Raw genomic sequence first — 14,633 nt, 5'->3', positions numbered from 1 at the left:
GTTCTTGTTTTTATTTTCTTCGCGTATGCAACATTAAAATCATATTTACATATTTTTATTTTATTTACTCAATCATCGATTTATTAATTTTTTCGCATGAAATTGAAAGAAATTATACAAGAAACGTTTAAATGCTGATTAGAAGATATAATATTAAGGGGGAGATGAAAAATATAACGTATTAATATTTTTTAATTAGTTTGAAAAAAAAATTAAATTAGGAAACAAAGTATTAGTATGCATATTGAAAGATCTGATTTAGTTTCACTTTAATTTCTAAGTATGTATTTAATACTAGTAATTTATAATTTAATAATAGTCTATTATTCCAAACACATTGGACCGTATTCAGCCATCAAATAACGTTCACATTCCGAGCTTTAAACAAACCTTGCAGAGCGTTGTAGGATGTTCCTTATGCTGAACGGGTGGTGTGAGATTATGCCTTGTAAAGTGAGTATTCATGACGACGGAGATGCGACGGTGACAAAATACATTATCTAATTAAAAGTCATTGAAATCGACCTCTGGGTTATTTTTGATTTTGAATGGAAAAAATACTGCTGTGTGTAAACAAAAGTTTTGTAAATCTCAGTTCTACATAAAACGTTTCAATAAAATCTATGGAGTAAGAATAAACACATTTTTTACTACCATATGGATTATAAAATATAATCTAGCTTCGATTAACGCAACACCGTCGCTTAGGCTAAAGATCATGCATCAGACTATGTTCATTTGCGTGATAATTTTATTCCACTAAATATTTGTTCAGTTACAACGTTAAAAGATTTGTTTAAAATGTCATTTAAACAATGGCTACTTTTAGTGACAAGCGACCGAGATCGTTAAGAGCGTTGCAGGTACCCATTAACTATATACAGACGACTGAGATCGAAAGCCAACGTGTAGCCGAAAAATGCGAGCGTATCAAAAAGCGTTCGTTCTGTGATAGTTCTTCTCTAACAGTATAGTTAATCTACGATCGCTCGATTTTGTTATTCGTAACAGCGTCGTTCCTCAAAAGTAAGCCGGTTTTTACCTTCGCGAAGCACTTCGAGTAACGAAACCGTTCTACACAATTTCCACGAGTCTATGAATATTAAAAAAAAAAGAGGAAGAGATCGCAAAAGGACTGTCAGTCGTAATCATTATCAAAAAAGGGAAGCTGAAAGGAACTTGCTACCATCTCTTAATTTGTTCTCCGTCGACTCTTGTCGAGTCTGTTCCTCTCGCGACATCAACAGTTCCCTCTGCACGTTTTTGTCATTTTTTCATTATAGGACACGTGTCGATTTTCTATGAAGTTTAGAAACTACGATCGTTCGAATGACCAAGTAGTCTAGTACCAAATGATAAATATTAAAGGGCACTTTAACAGCACGTACGATTAGTTTCAATAACTTTATTTAACAGTCACTTAGCTCTTTCAACTATTTTTTTTTATATCAGCGGATCGTTTATAGGGATCAGAGCGATTTTTTCGGTAAACATTTAGAACGGCGTCGACGCGCCAATGAAAATTAGAATCTTTTTATACTTCTCATTGTACTTTTAAGAAAGCTTCATCGATAGAGTCCCGAGACTTTCTTCATCCAAAATCAGTCCAAATACGACCTCAGTCGAAGTGTTTTCACTATGGTCTTATCTAACATGAATCGGTTGTAGGATAATGGCACACAATATACGCATCATGAAAAATCTGTCGAACAACGTTATTGTGCGTTAACGGTAGCCGCATTGATGTTGATGATGTATCTGTGGATACATGTTTGGAGTTGATCAAATTCCAATGATCATTTCACTTACTCTTGTTGCCATCGTAAAGTAAAATGGTGATAACATTGTACAGGGCGTCCAGAAATATCCTCTGTGATCATAAAGAGGTTTACCATTCGGATAAGAAACACTAATCGTTTTTTTCTTATTCATTTTAAAGTTATTCTGTAAGTAAATGTCACCTTAAATTTTTGCCCGATCTTCTTTGGTCACAGTCGTTTTCATAATTAACTTTTTCATGGAAAATTAAATTTATTCAAAGGTGTTTCTTCTTTAACCTAGACTAAAGTACGATAAAAATTATATTTCAAACTTTCTCTGAATACACACCCAATAAATATCACATTCCATAAATTTTACCTACCTTAAGTTTAAATCTTCAAAAATAAGGTAATCGCAAAATGTTTTTATAAGAGATTATGAGAAATCATTATTCTTGAAGACTTTAGAATAATTTAGCATATACTCGATATATCGTCCAAAAAAATGTAAACAAACACTTATGTACCCATTTGTAGTCACAGAGGACACTGTACACCATGATATACCTTATACATTATCAACGATTCTTATCTACACCCACAATAAAGTCGAATTAGAAAACAATTACGACCTTCGCATTATAGAAAATTAGCCACTTCAGAGATTTGGAGGAGACCAAGATAGTGTTTATGCGGTTGCTTGACACGTTAACTATCAGATCGCTCATACCTGAGTGACACACAGTTTCTTTATATCCAAGTACAAAAAATGGGTAATTTTTATGATATGTGCGGGTAACCTGGGCTCCGTTCAGAGTTTATAGGATCTAAAAAAAGGTTGAAAGAGTAGTAATCACGGTGACGAATTGCAATTTTTCAGTTCCGGTTTTATTAACTAAAACGCTCGATTTTATGAGATACTTCCTGGCGGTGGGTCGATAGTCAACGTGCTAAGCTATAAAGTCAAATTACGTTCGATGATACCAAAGAAACCAAAGGGAACAATGGTTGATTTAATTAGCGCTGCCGATGGTGCGCACTTTCAAGGTTATGTGACACTGTCACGTTGACACAATTGAAAACACCGATACATTGAGATAGTAAGATCAGCGGGATTGTAAGAAGTATAGAGATCCAACGACCAATAGAAACGATTTTCTCAATAAGATAGTATAAATTAGCTCCCTTCTGAATTGATTTTTCTACGCGGGTTCTTAGGACGGTTTTATATTCGAGGATTTCTTTTGACCCGGACTTTACGAGAAGAGCATCTATTTTATACTTCCTCTGATATTACTATATCAATATATTTGATATCTTTAGCTGGAATGACAGGGCACAAGATTTAAAGAAATATTGCCTTATGGCTTTTCTAGATAATTCTATTACATCTGGCAAAAAATATTGAAAGTGTAACATATGGTTGTTGTAAAATAGTATTGAACATAAAAATTAAATATCTCTACGCGTCGTTGTGATGAAAAGATATACCTTTTCCGTACTTCAAATGATTTTATATTTTATTTGTAATTGCATTGCGTTGTTGATAAAAATATACATAAATAAAAACATGATCCTGAATTGACACTGCTGTCTAAAAATTTTAATTCCACGTAAAAGTTACGTTAACTATATTTTACAACTTGTTAGACATTTTTTAAATTAATTTCAGAATACAAAGATGACATTGAAAGAAGCAACAAATCTTTATCCGTGCCGATTTTAAATTGCAAATTCATTCGTAAAAGCCACGACAATATTTCTTTTTATCTCGTGCGTGCTGAAATAAAAAAAGAAATGCGAGAACAGAAAAATCGTGTTACAACCTATTCGTACCAACGCAATGTCTGTTGTACGGCAATTTTTGTGCGCTTTCCGTTGTCTCGCGTGTATCTGTCTTTCTAGCCGATGTCTCCGACATAATTCTGTATTAACAGACTCGAAACAATAGCAACAGAAAAAGAAAAACTAATTCGCGTCGTTCGAATGCCGATCGTGAGCACAATATATTCAAGAGATTCGAAGCATCGTGAACTGAAAGGAATTTAATAGCACCAAATATGATTTTACTAATAAACAATGGGATAAATTACAATTAAGATAAGTATAAAAAAAATATACACGTATGAAATTTACAATGCAGTCAAGTGTATAAACAAGAGAGCTCCACGTAAACGTCGATTTAGGCGTGTCTCGACTGCCTTGTCCCACAGAAATCATTACCCGAAACTGCACGCGCCGCGAAACGCCGAATTTATGTCGAGATATATTTGTAAACTGTCTCTTAAATCGTGCCATCGAGAGTCAGCGAGTAGATTTCTCTCTTTCCTTTCTCCTTTTCTTTTTTATTAACAATATTCCCCTGTTATCACAGCCGTGAATTCTAACAAATATTTCTAGCCTTTCCCGATACCATAAATTGGATTTCATAATGTATTTATTTTTCACTGCCCATAAAGTAATATTACACCCCGCCTACTAAAATGCCGTAACTATCTTAAACAAATTTCTACGAATTCCTAATAACATTTTAGTTTCTAGTAACGCAACAGGATCTACAATATATGCCTTATTGTTTCTTTTTTCTCAAAAAAAGAGATCTGAGATTCATTGACAAACCACTCTATCTCTATGCAGTGGAATGCATAGCTTGTACGATAAATGTTGTACTTCGCTCTTCAAAGTAAGTTTAAAATATAATTTATATTATTACTTAATCTCAAACTTTAAATCGATCCGTTTCGTATCTCACTCTCTGTCTTTCAATGGCCTGACACTGACATCGTGATTTTCTTGTCCAATGTGTACTTGGGTTCGATCCGCTCATGTTCCAAAACACGTTCCGCCACACTTGGAAGTCCACAAGACTGGACGCATTTCAAGTATTTCATTTCGGGAAAAGGCAGCTGCAAATTCCGGAGCCTCGCGACCAGAGTTAGCGACTCTAACTTTAGTTGGATACATACTTCTCCTGAAGCACGAATTTAAAGTACATTGTATAGTCTTTTTGATAAAACACTTGCCGATATAAAATATTTCTGATCGAATCATTTACAGTATTACGATTATACATAACCTTGAAATTCCTACAACTTGTCACGTGTGACAAGTCAAAAGTATGACGTAAAAATCACTCTAATTGGACGCGTACAAAAGTACGCGAGTTGAAAAGATCGTGTATAACTAGTTTGGTTCCATGCTTCTTTTTCAGACGTTCCTAAATGCTCGCACAGCATTTTACAGAGGTGAATCGATTTAGTTAAATTTGTATTGTTGTATCCTTAAGATTGAAACGTATAAAATCAAAGGGGTTAAGAGTTTGTACGATCTGGAATATTTTACAAAGCTTAGTATAAAAATAACTTTTGTACGTGACTTTCTATTCAGTATGTATAAATCTACTGCACAGCAATTCTAGGTAAATGTGCTGCAATATTAAATCGTTATGTATAAAGTACAATGATGGAGATACTTTTTTTTTAAATGAAATAATACACGTTCTTTAAGTACAATCTTTCTAACTGAATTTTTAAGTACATTACCATTTGGTGACAAGCTGTTGAAGCATTATATATATATATTATAAATATATGTATACAATAATATGCATATTATAAATATAATATATATATTATACATATAATATATATATTATACATATAATATGTATATTTTAGTTATAATATATAATGTATATAAATGTATATAATATATATAATCTACATATTACATTAGTACACGTTGAATTGCGTTTATGTTGAGTTGCGTTTATGTTTGCCGAATGATCTCCAATTCCAAAAGTTACACCATCACGTCTGTAAAATATTCTGTGGTCCGAGCGTTTCGAGAACAAAGAGTTTAGCCTAAGCATTGCTGCACGTAAAAACGGTATCCAACTAATGCCGAAATGACCAACTCTGTCGAATATAGAAATCACTCTGTTTTATTTATAAATCGTTGTCGAGCAGGTGAACTCGGCAATCGTTACGAGAACTACACAAGTCCGGTCGTGAAGAGATGGTGCATGGGATGCGCGGGTGATCGGTCGACGCCTGACAGCCCTAAACAATGCTGCGTGTAATCGTTGGTCTGCACATCACCGGATAAATGACTTTATCTCCCTTCCACGACACTGAACGTGTATCTTTGTCCTTGCTCTTCTTTTTTTTCAAACCGATCTGCTATAAATCGTAGACGTTGTGTATATGCACGTGTATATACATGATATATCATCCGACATTATTCGCTGCGAGAACTGTTCTGTAAGTTGTATAAATATTCAGTTACATTGATTTTTATGGTCGACGGTTACAAGGTCAGAATTTACGGAATATACAAATAGGCTAATTCTAGAGGACTGATGCAGAACTCGTGCAGAATTCACCGGCAAGATTTGATCGATCACCGTCGATCGGACAAGTTATTCGAAGGTGGTGAAACTGTACACCAACTCTCGACGACCGGACCTCACTCGTTATTAGTCGCGCGTTGTCCTCGCTCGTCTTTCGACAATTTCCGCGAGCCTTGCGTTTGCGAACGGAGCGCTCCTCCGTGTTCAGGTGGCGGTCCCAATCCCTACCCGTGCTTCCTTGCATGCTGTTAGTGCTGTTAGAGTAGTTTTGAAAGGGTCCAGTCTATCCTGCACCTCGCTCATGCTACGAGGACTTCTGGCACTATTCGGTTCAGCGGGTAATGTCGAGCGTTGTCGATCCCAGGAGTCACTCCAGCTGCAAACGAAATCGTAGATGTTTGCGTCGATCAGAAATTTGTTATTAAAGTAACTCGGTGGATGTGCTATGGACGAGTTTCGTCGCTGCCGTCGTCGATCGGGGTGAAGCTATTTTACAGACCTAGGGTATGGCACTTGTTAGAAGTCATCGTAGTTTTGCAGTTTGTAAAAACAGAAGTGTTAGGAGACTATAATTGTTATTGTAAAAATATTTGACCAGATAAGGACTATAGAAAGTTTGCTCCCTCAAAGTCGTGGAGTCGGAATGGAAAGTATATTTTTAGCGTGGACAAGACAGCCTTTTTAGTTAGTATAAAACTAACAAACGTATTGTTTAAATTTTCATACTTAGTCATACTTAGATAAAAAAATTAAAGAATTTCATATTTTTCTGTCATTTCAAACAACTGCGGTATTTGCATTTTATTTAGACGTTGTCTAATCAATTATTTCATATACTATTTAAAAAAAAATCAAATCGATTGTTTCAATTGTGGAAAATTCATTACGTTTTAAAAGATTCATTTTATTATATAAAACTATCTGCGTATTGTTCGTGCCATATCATAAGCTTGCTACGTTTGCCCTACTTTCATCGATAGCCATTATGTTTCTTTAAAATACATCATAGACTTTCTCAGTGCAACAAATTTTAAAGAATTTTGAATTTGTATGAGTGTGCTTGTTGTCTGAGGACATAGGGAACACGATAAAGAAACACCAAAGTTATGAACTAAAATAATGGTACTAGAAATCATAAAGAACTTGAAGTTCTGTATTCCTTGCCACCTATTTTCTGTTATAATATACAGTGTGTTGCAAAAATGTTTAATAATTCGCAAAAGGGGGATTATCGGAGAAAATTGTTGCAAAGGAAAAAGTTGCTTGAAGTGACCTTGATAATCCCCCTTTTGTGAATTATTAAACAATTTTGCAACGCACTGTACATGTGTGTGATATGATATTTTGCAAATGTGTCAACCATCTACAAAAGTGTGAGTGAGAAGTTCAACATGATTCGTTGTGTTTATGAATGAATTATTTGTTTATGTAGAAATTATATGCAAAAGATATGCTGACCATCGAAGAAGGTTTAGAGAACGTATTTATGGATATTGACTATTACTAGTGAACCGACCGACAAAGCAAACGAACAGGGGTACTAAATGAGTAAGAATAACAACAAGCAACCAATTATTCATACAACAACGTGAGTATGTAGAAAAAGTTACTATTTGCTAAAAATAAATTTTGTTACTCGTTACATCTTTTTTTTCTTATTAAAAACAGCTCTTTTTTATTACTTAAAAAAGCCTTTTTTGTTAAAATAAATTGCAAGGGTTTTGTTATAATCTAATGATACTAAAATCAGCTTCAAATAAAGTTTTTATTAATAAACAGTTTTGTCAATACGACAGAAATTTAACAACAACATAAAGATTTTATTTTATTTTGTTCATAATATTCTGCTGCTTACTTTGTTGTATGATTTTTGGAAATAATGAAGTAGTGGGTTATAATCGAGATATCATGATCTTCCAATCTATAGCTAAAAAGTTTGGTGGGAAGATTAGACAAATAGGAATCAAGTTACAATGAATGAATCGATGGTGTATATAATTTTGCAGGGTTTCTATAGCTAACAGTTTGCGAACGAACATAATTAATTTCAGTAATTTTTGCAAAAGCAGTTTTGTAAATTTAAAAAAATTTATGTAAGTGCAGGGTGTCCCAAAAGTGTCTAACAATCGGTCATTTCAAGCAACTTTTTCCTTTGCAAAAATGATCTCCGATACGTCTTTAAAGAGTTATTAACGAAAAACGTTGACCAATGAGAGGCGAGCTCCTCTAACGCGAGACGGCGGAACCAATAAGTGGAACTGGGCGTCGCTTGCTCGTGGGCTCAGCGTCAGGCGAGCTCGCCTCTCATTGGTCACTGTTTTTCGTTAATAACTCGTTAACGATGCCTTGGAGAAAATTTTGTAAAAGAAAAAAGTTACTTCAAATGATCTCAGAAATCCCTCAATTCCAAATTACGAGTGAGTTTTGGGACCCCCTGTATATATCATCATTCGAGAACATTCTTTTTCGCAAACTGTGGCACAACAAACTATACCAAACTAAAAGAAGTATTTTTACAATCAACTTACCGTACACGGCTATCAGAGGCAGCATGAAATATTGTTAATTGTAAATCTATTACAATCTCTAAACAATGGTTCAGGAAAAACTATTTACTTTCAATTGTTTTTTTACTGACCATACAGATTTTACTATTCATACTACATGCTAGGAGAATCAGTATGTTAATAACGTTAGAAATTCACGAAGACACATTCGGAGTGGATTTTATACTTTCCAATCTATATACAATCTATATTGTTAAGTTCGATGTTATGGTTTTAATGCGAACTGTTGAGATCTTAAATTTTATTTATTCATATATTTTTATTAGGGCTTGCAATCGAATCAGAAACTTCGAACAACGAAACTTTGCATTAGCAAGATAAGATAATAAGAGAAAAGTTAATTTGAGATTGAAGAAATCAATTGAAAAATGACATTTAAAAAATGATTACTGTTTTTTAAATTGGCGAATAACACTTCGTATTTATTTTCATAGATACATTTGTATTGCGTAATCACAATAGTAAGCGTATGAAAAAATGTGTAAATACATCGGCGATGGTTGTTTATTATACACATATTTAAAATATACTATTGTAGGTTATAATAACCAAACACAGATGAGAATGATGCGTCACGTAATTTCCTCGCACTCCGCGCAACATTGACTAGAACAATAGCTGATATTTGCAAGATTCGCTCACAAACCCCAAAAATGGAACAGAAGATCGTTACATCCGCACTTATGGTTAGAATTAGTGTACTATGTACATACATTTAGAAGCGGTAGAAACGGTTAGATGAATCAGCAAAAAAAAAATGGAAATAAATAAAAAAAGATTATTACACTGTTCTAACATGCAAAAAAAGGAACTAAAAGCTCTCCTATCAAATAATCAAATAAGTGATCTTGATGTAGAAAAGATGCATGAATATAAGAGCATTGAATGCAGAAAGAAGTAGGTATCCCAATATTAAATCACACACACTGACGGACTCTACCTTCCCGATCCTGAAGCTGTCTCGCATGGAATCACCAAAGTTAGGTAAATGACCGGACCAGCAAAAACAACAGGTTATTTATGACAAAACTTTTTTGGAACGAAAACCTTAGATTATATAATTTGTGATGTGTCGTGAATTATATTTCAGCAGATCAATGACAACCGACTTAACTATCGTTTTACTCCTATTATTGCGGTTTCGAGACAGCGAATACATGTTAGTTCGTTTCATCGTTATAAAAATACTGTTTTACCGACCGAACAATACCAATCCGTTGAAGAAAAATCTTAGGAACTCGGTTAACAACGTGGTGGAGGCGCACTGCTTGTTTCCCACGTTACAAAAATCGTCGGACCACGCGGATAAAAAATGCAAGAATATTTTCTAAGATTTTCCTGCGAAATTAGCGACGCTGTTTTGTTCGTTGACAAGTATTTAAAAAAAAATCAAATTATGATTAAGTAGAGTGTTACGAGTGAGATCAAATAAAAAAAGTCTCACCTAACTACAGGCCCCATAACACCGTCCCTAGGTAGTGTTTGTAGGAGTGATGTACCTGCGGATCCTGGGCGTGTCTGTGCCCATAATTAAACATATTATAAATAAACAACGTGAGAGAAATTAACGGAGGTAATATGAAAGAAAAGATGGAGAAGAGGTTGGTCTGCGATGTGTGTCTCGTGGAAATCGAAAAGTGTAAACACGTAATCGAAACACATTCTGTGTGGATAAAGATCGTGAGGTGGAGACAAACAAATTATGGAGTATATCGGTGTGAATGCAACTATAGTAATTATTGCTTTCCATTGTCAATCTAGTCGCTAGTGCCGGTGATAAAACTGGTGTCGTTTTACGTCTGTATATTTGCCAGGAAGCGAAAACAAGGTATAATCTCGTGGTCCATTATTCAAAACCATATTATAGTCGGAACAAACATAATCAGCAAGATGAAAGGAAAACATTCAACGAGTAACTCTCCGATTATTAAATATCCTCTTGCTAATCGGTGGACTGGAATAATCGCGAGATATTAAGGCGGAAATATACCTTGTCCGTTTGTGTTGCTGCGTTGCAGGTGTCCATGGATAGGATAGTGTTACGATTCTTGGTTATAGCACTGTTTTGCCTTTCGTTGTTGTTAGGTCCTTGGAGCTTCGACATTTGGAACTACGGCAAACAAAATTTTCCTTTTCTGATAAATATTATGGTAAGGAGATATTTTTAAAATTTCTATTTTAGATTTTTTTCTATTTAGATTTTATAATTATAAATTTTTATAAATTGTTAAATTTATTTTCCAGCGAAAAGGAGTTCTTATCTTGATGAGTTCTCATTTTTTAATTCTAAATTTTCAAAAACTGTATGTTCAATTTCGAATAATTTATTATTAATTTAATTTAGTAAATATTGAACTTTGGTTAAATAGATTTTTTTAAATTCCAATATTACTGTATTTTTCGACGTATTTGAATGAATTAACTTACCTGTAGTACCTGTATGGTTCGTTCTTTGTCTTCCACTTGGCCTTGCAAAAAGACTACCTGTCTTCGTAAATCTGCCAGTTCATCGACAATGCTGCTACCTTCGCTTTCGGGAGAAGTATTAACATCCACGTTATCTCCTTCGTTCAGGTTGTAGAAGAGGCCATTCTACAATTTAAGTGTATATATAAATAGCGAATTTAATAATTTTCGTTAACTGTTCCATATCCAACACGTTCGATACCAATATTTATTTTAACAATTCTCGTAATCATAGTTATGCTTTAGTTATCTTATTTTGTTCTAAATTATTCTAAATAAATATTATCTCGACAAAATTGTATATTTCCCAAATATCACTATACTATACATAAAATATTATTTTTCTCACGAATCTCACACGTGTGTGCGTAACAACTGGTTAGCGAACGTCTTAATATGATTTTAAATAAATGTTATAAAAGTTTTTAAAATGTATATACCTTTACAGTATTATCGAATGGGGTGAGAGTGTCTGCCTGCGGATTCAAAGAGATATATTACACATTAGTCGGCATTTTTATGAAAGAAAATACGAGCAATTAGATACGATATACAAAAATGTGCGCAACAAAGAAACAAAAGTACAACGTACCCTCTTCAACCCGTTCTCTTCTGACTTGAAGGATAAATCATGGTTGGTGATAATGATGAAAAATAATATAAAAAATCGTGTGTTAATACAGAAAGCGCAACAACATTGTGCAGTACAAATAAAATATAATGTGTGTTTTCTTTTTATTAAATAAAACATTAAATTGTAAGCTGACTATACATCGAGCTGATTCGAAAATGTATGTATAGTGTATGTAGTAATACCTTTTGTAGTAACTGCTTCAGCTTCAGGACTGTTGTTTTTATGGAAACAATGTCTAGAAACATATCTGCATACGCGTCTCTGTCGATCCGTATATCCAAATCGTTTACTCTGTCGATGCTTGGTGACTGAACCTGTATTATGACAATTGCAATATCGTTGACGTGATACCTTTATTTTAAACATTGCCTGTCAAGTGCAGAAATTATTTTGCGTGATCAAATTTAACTAAAGTAAATGTCTTATTTCTTTTGAATGATTACTATATTTTTAATCGATAATTTTTATTAATTATTTATTTAGAATTAATTCTTTATTTAGAATTATTTTAATAGTAAAATAAGAATTGTTGATTCGTGTTTTAGTGACTGGAATTTATGGGACGACTGTATTTGCTGTACAGAATGGAAAATTGACTTACATTCCTTGATGTTCTTAAGGGACTGGAGAATTGCCGATTCCGTGTGTTATCTAGGAAACGTGGTGAATCAGTGACGGACCTACTTCGCCATGTTTTGCTCGTCTTGTCAGATTCGTTTCTGAAACACAAACGAGTCGAAACACTTGTTACTTCGTCTGCAAAACTTCTGCCGTTTATTTTCTCTTACCTGGAAACGACAAAATGTATTTGACCGATTAATTGAGCTCTTACCAATCCGAATACTTAGAGTATTGACCATGAACTCCAGTTTCACGAGCACTTGAGCATTCGAGTTAATATTTAAGTAGGTACCTGAGCTTTTTGCCTAATTATTCAGGAAATATAATATTTTTCCTGATTTAACTCTGCGCTTAAATCATTACAATAATTCTACCCCATAAATCATTAAAATAAAGCTCTATGAAATCGAAAATTTCAGTCTAAGAATTCGTTTTTATTTAATTAATGTTAATGTAATATATAAAATTAATACTGCTATTACGGTAGAATCTCCGTTACATGAATTGTCTGAGAGATAAAATTGTTCACAAAAGAGAACCGTTCTAAGATTCTACGTCTACATACATTCATTAAAATAAATTAAATTCGATAAAATGAGCACGATTTCTCTTTAGATAACTTATTTATGTGCAGTGTAAAAGGATAATATCGTTCAATTCGTTTTCCTTAACTTATGGCAATATTCTACTCCAGATTTATATTCTATAATATTTATATTAATATTAACGTACGTTTGTTATATTTATTGCACACTCGCTACGCTTCAGTTCTTGAATTATATCATGCCTTCCTTGGATTATTGAAATTATATATATTAAAATATTACCATGGTATAGCGTTCTAAGTACTATATAAACTGAATCATTGTGAGCAGCTTTCATCCTACATTTGCAAACATGAAAACATTTAATTTAATAACTGTGGGGAAACATACTGTTCACATAATAGTACGTTCAAATACCAAGTGTCCATGTAATGGAACGTTCACATAACGGGTGCTCATTCCTATAACGGATGTTCTATCGTATTGCTATTGAATAGCAGATTATGCGTGTCACTGCAGCGGCAGCAAACCGAGTACAAAGTGTTAAATGTGAAATAGAAAATAGTTTGAGGAAAGATGCTTATAAAAGTTAATTATTGAACACAAAATTTAACACATGTGCTACTATCAAATCAACGTGTACTTTCACTGTTATATAAATCATGCACTATAAAACGCGAAATACTAAATGAACAAAATTTAAGCGTTAACACATAAAAATAATTCTTTGCATATAAAATGCATCTTGTTTTTTTCCATTGGGGCAAGATGCAAGGATTTACAATGTACTTAAATAAATTAAATAATATACAGCATGTTTTATGCGAAATAAAATCTGTCTGCATCAATTGCAAGTAGGAAAGAGTAATATAGAAAATCATTTCATCTTGCAAATAATTTTTCAGGTTTGACACAAAAATTGTGCAGTTATGTTAAATATCTTACATTAAACTATCATCATGTAACTATTAAAAAGAAAACCAAAGAATATTTATAACAGCTCCCGTAATCGCTCTAAAAATTGTAAAACAATCGAGTATCGTTTGAAGGGGTGAAAATACCTTGCAGAGTGACCGATGGCTCGCGGTATGGAAGACGGGTGAGTAGCGTTAATTGGATTGCCGGTGGTTTTTCGTTGCCTGGGCACCGGCGAACCAGCCGTCGGCGTCGAACTGTCCGAGGACAGGCCGGAGTCGCGGGTCTCTCGACCGTTCAAGTTCGTGGCGACTCCGTTTTCGTTCGCCGCGCTCGCACTATTTGCACTAACAACCGCGGTGCGCGCTGATAAAACCGTTCGTCTTTTCGCGCCCTTCGATAGTCCCGACGCGGACACCGACGACATCGACGATGCCATTATATTTAATTAACTGCATCGGGTGCACCGCCAAAGTACTGTTCTTCGACGCACACTCACTGTTATCAGTCAGTTAGTCCGCAATTTCATTTATGTGGTTCGCGATCCGATTAAATATTAGTTGGTTATTCGATGACTCAGGTTTTTGTGTCTAACTGGATTAAGACTTTTCTATCAGTTTTTTTATTATTAAGATTGTTCTATCAGTTTGTTATATTTAAGACTGTTCCAGATTGTTACTTCTTCATCGTTGGGTGATATACTTTTTAGAAGACTAACTGGAGTAAGACTAATTTGATTAGAATTATGTTTGTAATAGCTACAATTAATTGTAA

General features: G+C 34.0%; 1 protein-coding gene across 7 annotated transcripts in view; it reads right to left on the bottom strand.

Annotated features, from left to right (window-relative positions):
- Positions 1 to 3,442: 3,442 nt before the first annotated feature.
- LOC144470079 (uncharacterized) overlaps positions 3,443 to 14,633 on the bottom strand; it is a 58,022-nt gene continuing 46,831 nt past the window's right edge. For 4 of the 7 annotated variants that reach the window (XM_078180888.1, XM_078180887.1, XM_078180890.1 and 1 more), the window contains 8 exons: positions 12,380 to 12,497; positions 11,961 to 12,092; positions 11,737 to 11,760; positions 11,585 to 11,620; positions 11,106 to 11,270; positions 10,669 to 10,788; positions 10,123 to 10,196; positions 3,443 to 6,487 (listed from right to left, as the gene is read on the bottom strand). In XM_078180888.1, coding sequence (XP_078037014.1) covers positions 6,316 to 6,487; positions 10,123 to 10,196; positions 10,669 to 10,788; positions 11,106 to 11,270; positions 11,585 to 11,620; positions 11,737 to 11,760; positions 11,961 to 12,092; positions 12,380 to 12,497 — 841 coding nt within the window. In that variant the 3' untranslated portion in view covers positions 3,443 to 6,315. Of the gene's footprint in view, positions 6,488 to 8,639; positions 9,635 to 10,122; positions 10,197 to 10,668; positions 10,789 to 11,105; positions 11,271 to 11,584; positions 11,621 to 11,736; positions 11,761 to 11,960; positions 12,093 to 12,379; positions 12,498 to 14,633 lie in introns of all 7 variants that reach the window. The other 3 variants (XR_013494071.1, XM_078180889.1, XM_078180892.1) reach the window with 3 other exon arrangements.

Source organism: Augochlora pura, chromosome 5, assembly GCF_028453695.1.
Source record: "Augochlora pura isolate Apur16 chromosome 5, APUR_v2.2.1, whole genome shotgun sequence".
Taxonomy (NCBI): Eukaryota; Metazoa; Arthropoda; class Insecta; order Hymenoptera; family Halictidae; genus Augochlora; species Augochlora pura.
Note: the sequence above shows the minus strand (reverse complement) of the source record. Positions and strands in the feature narration are given on the sequence as shown.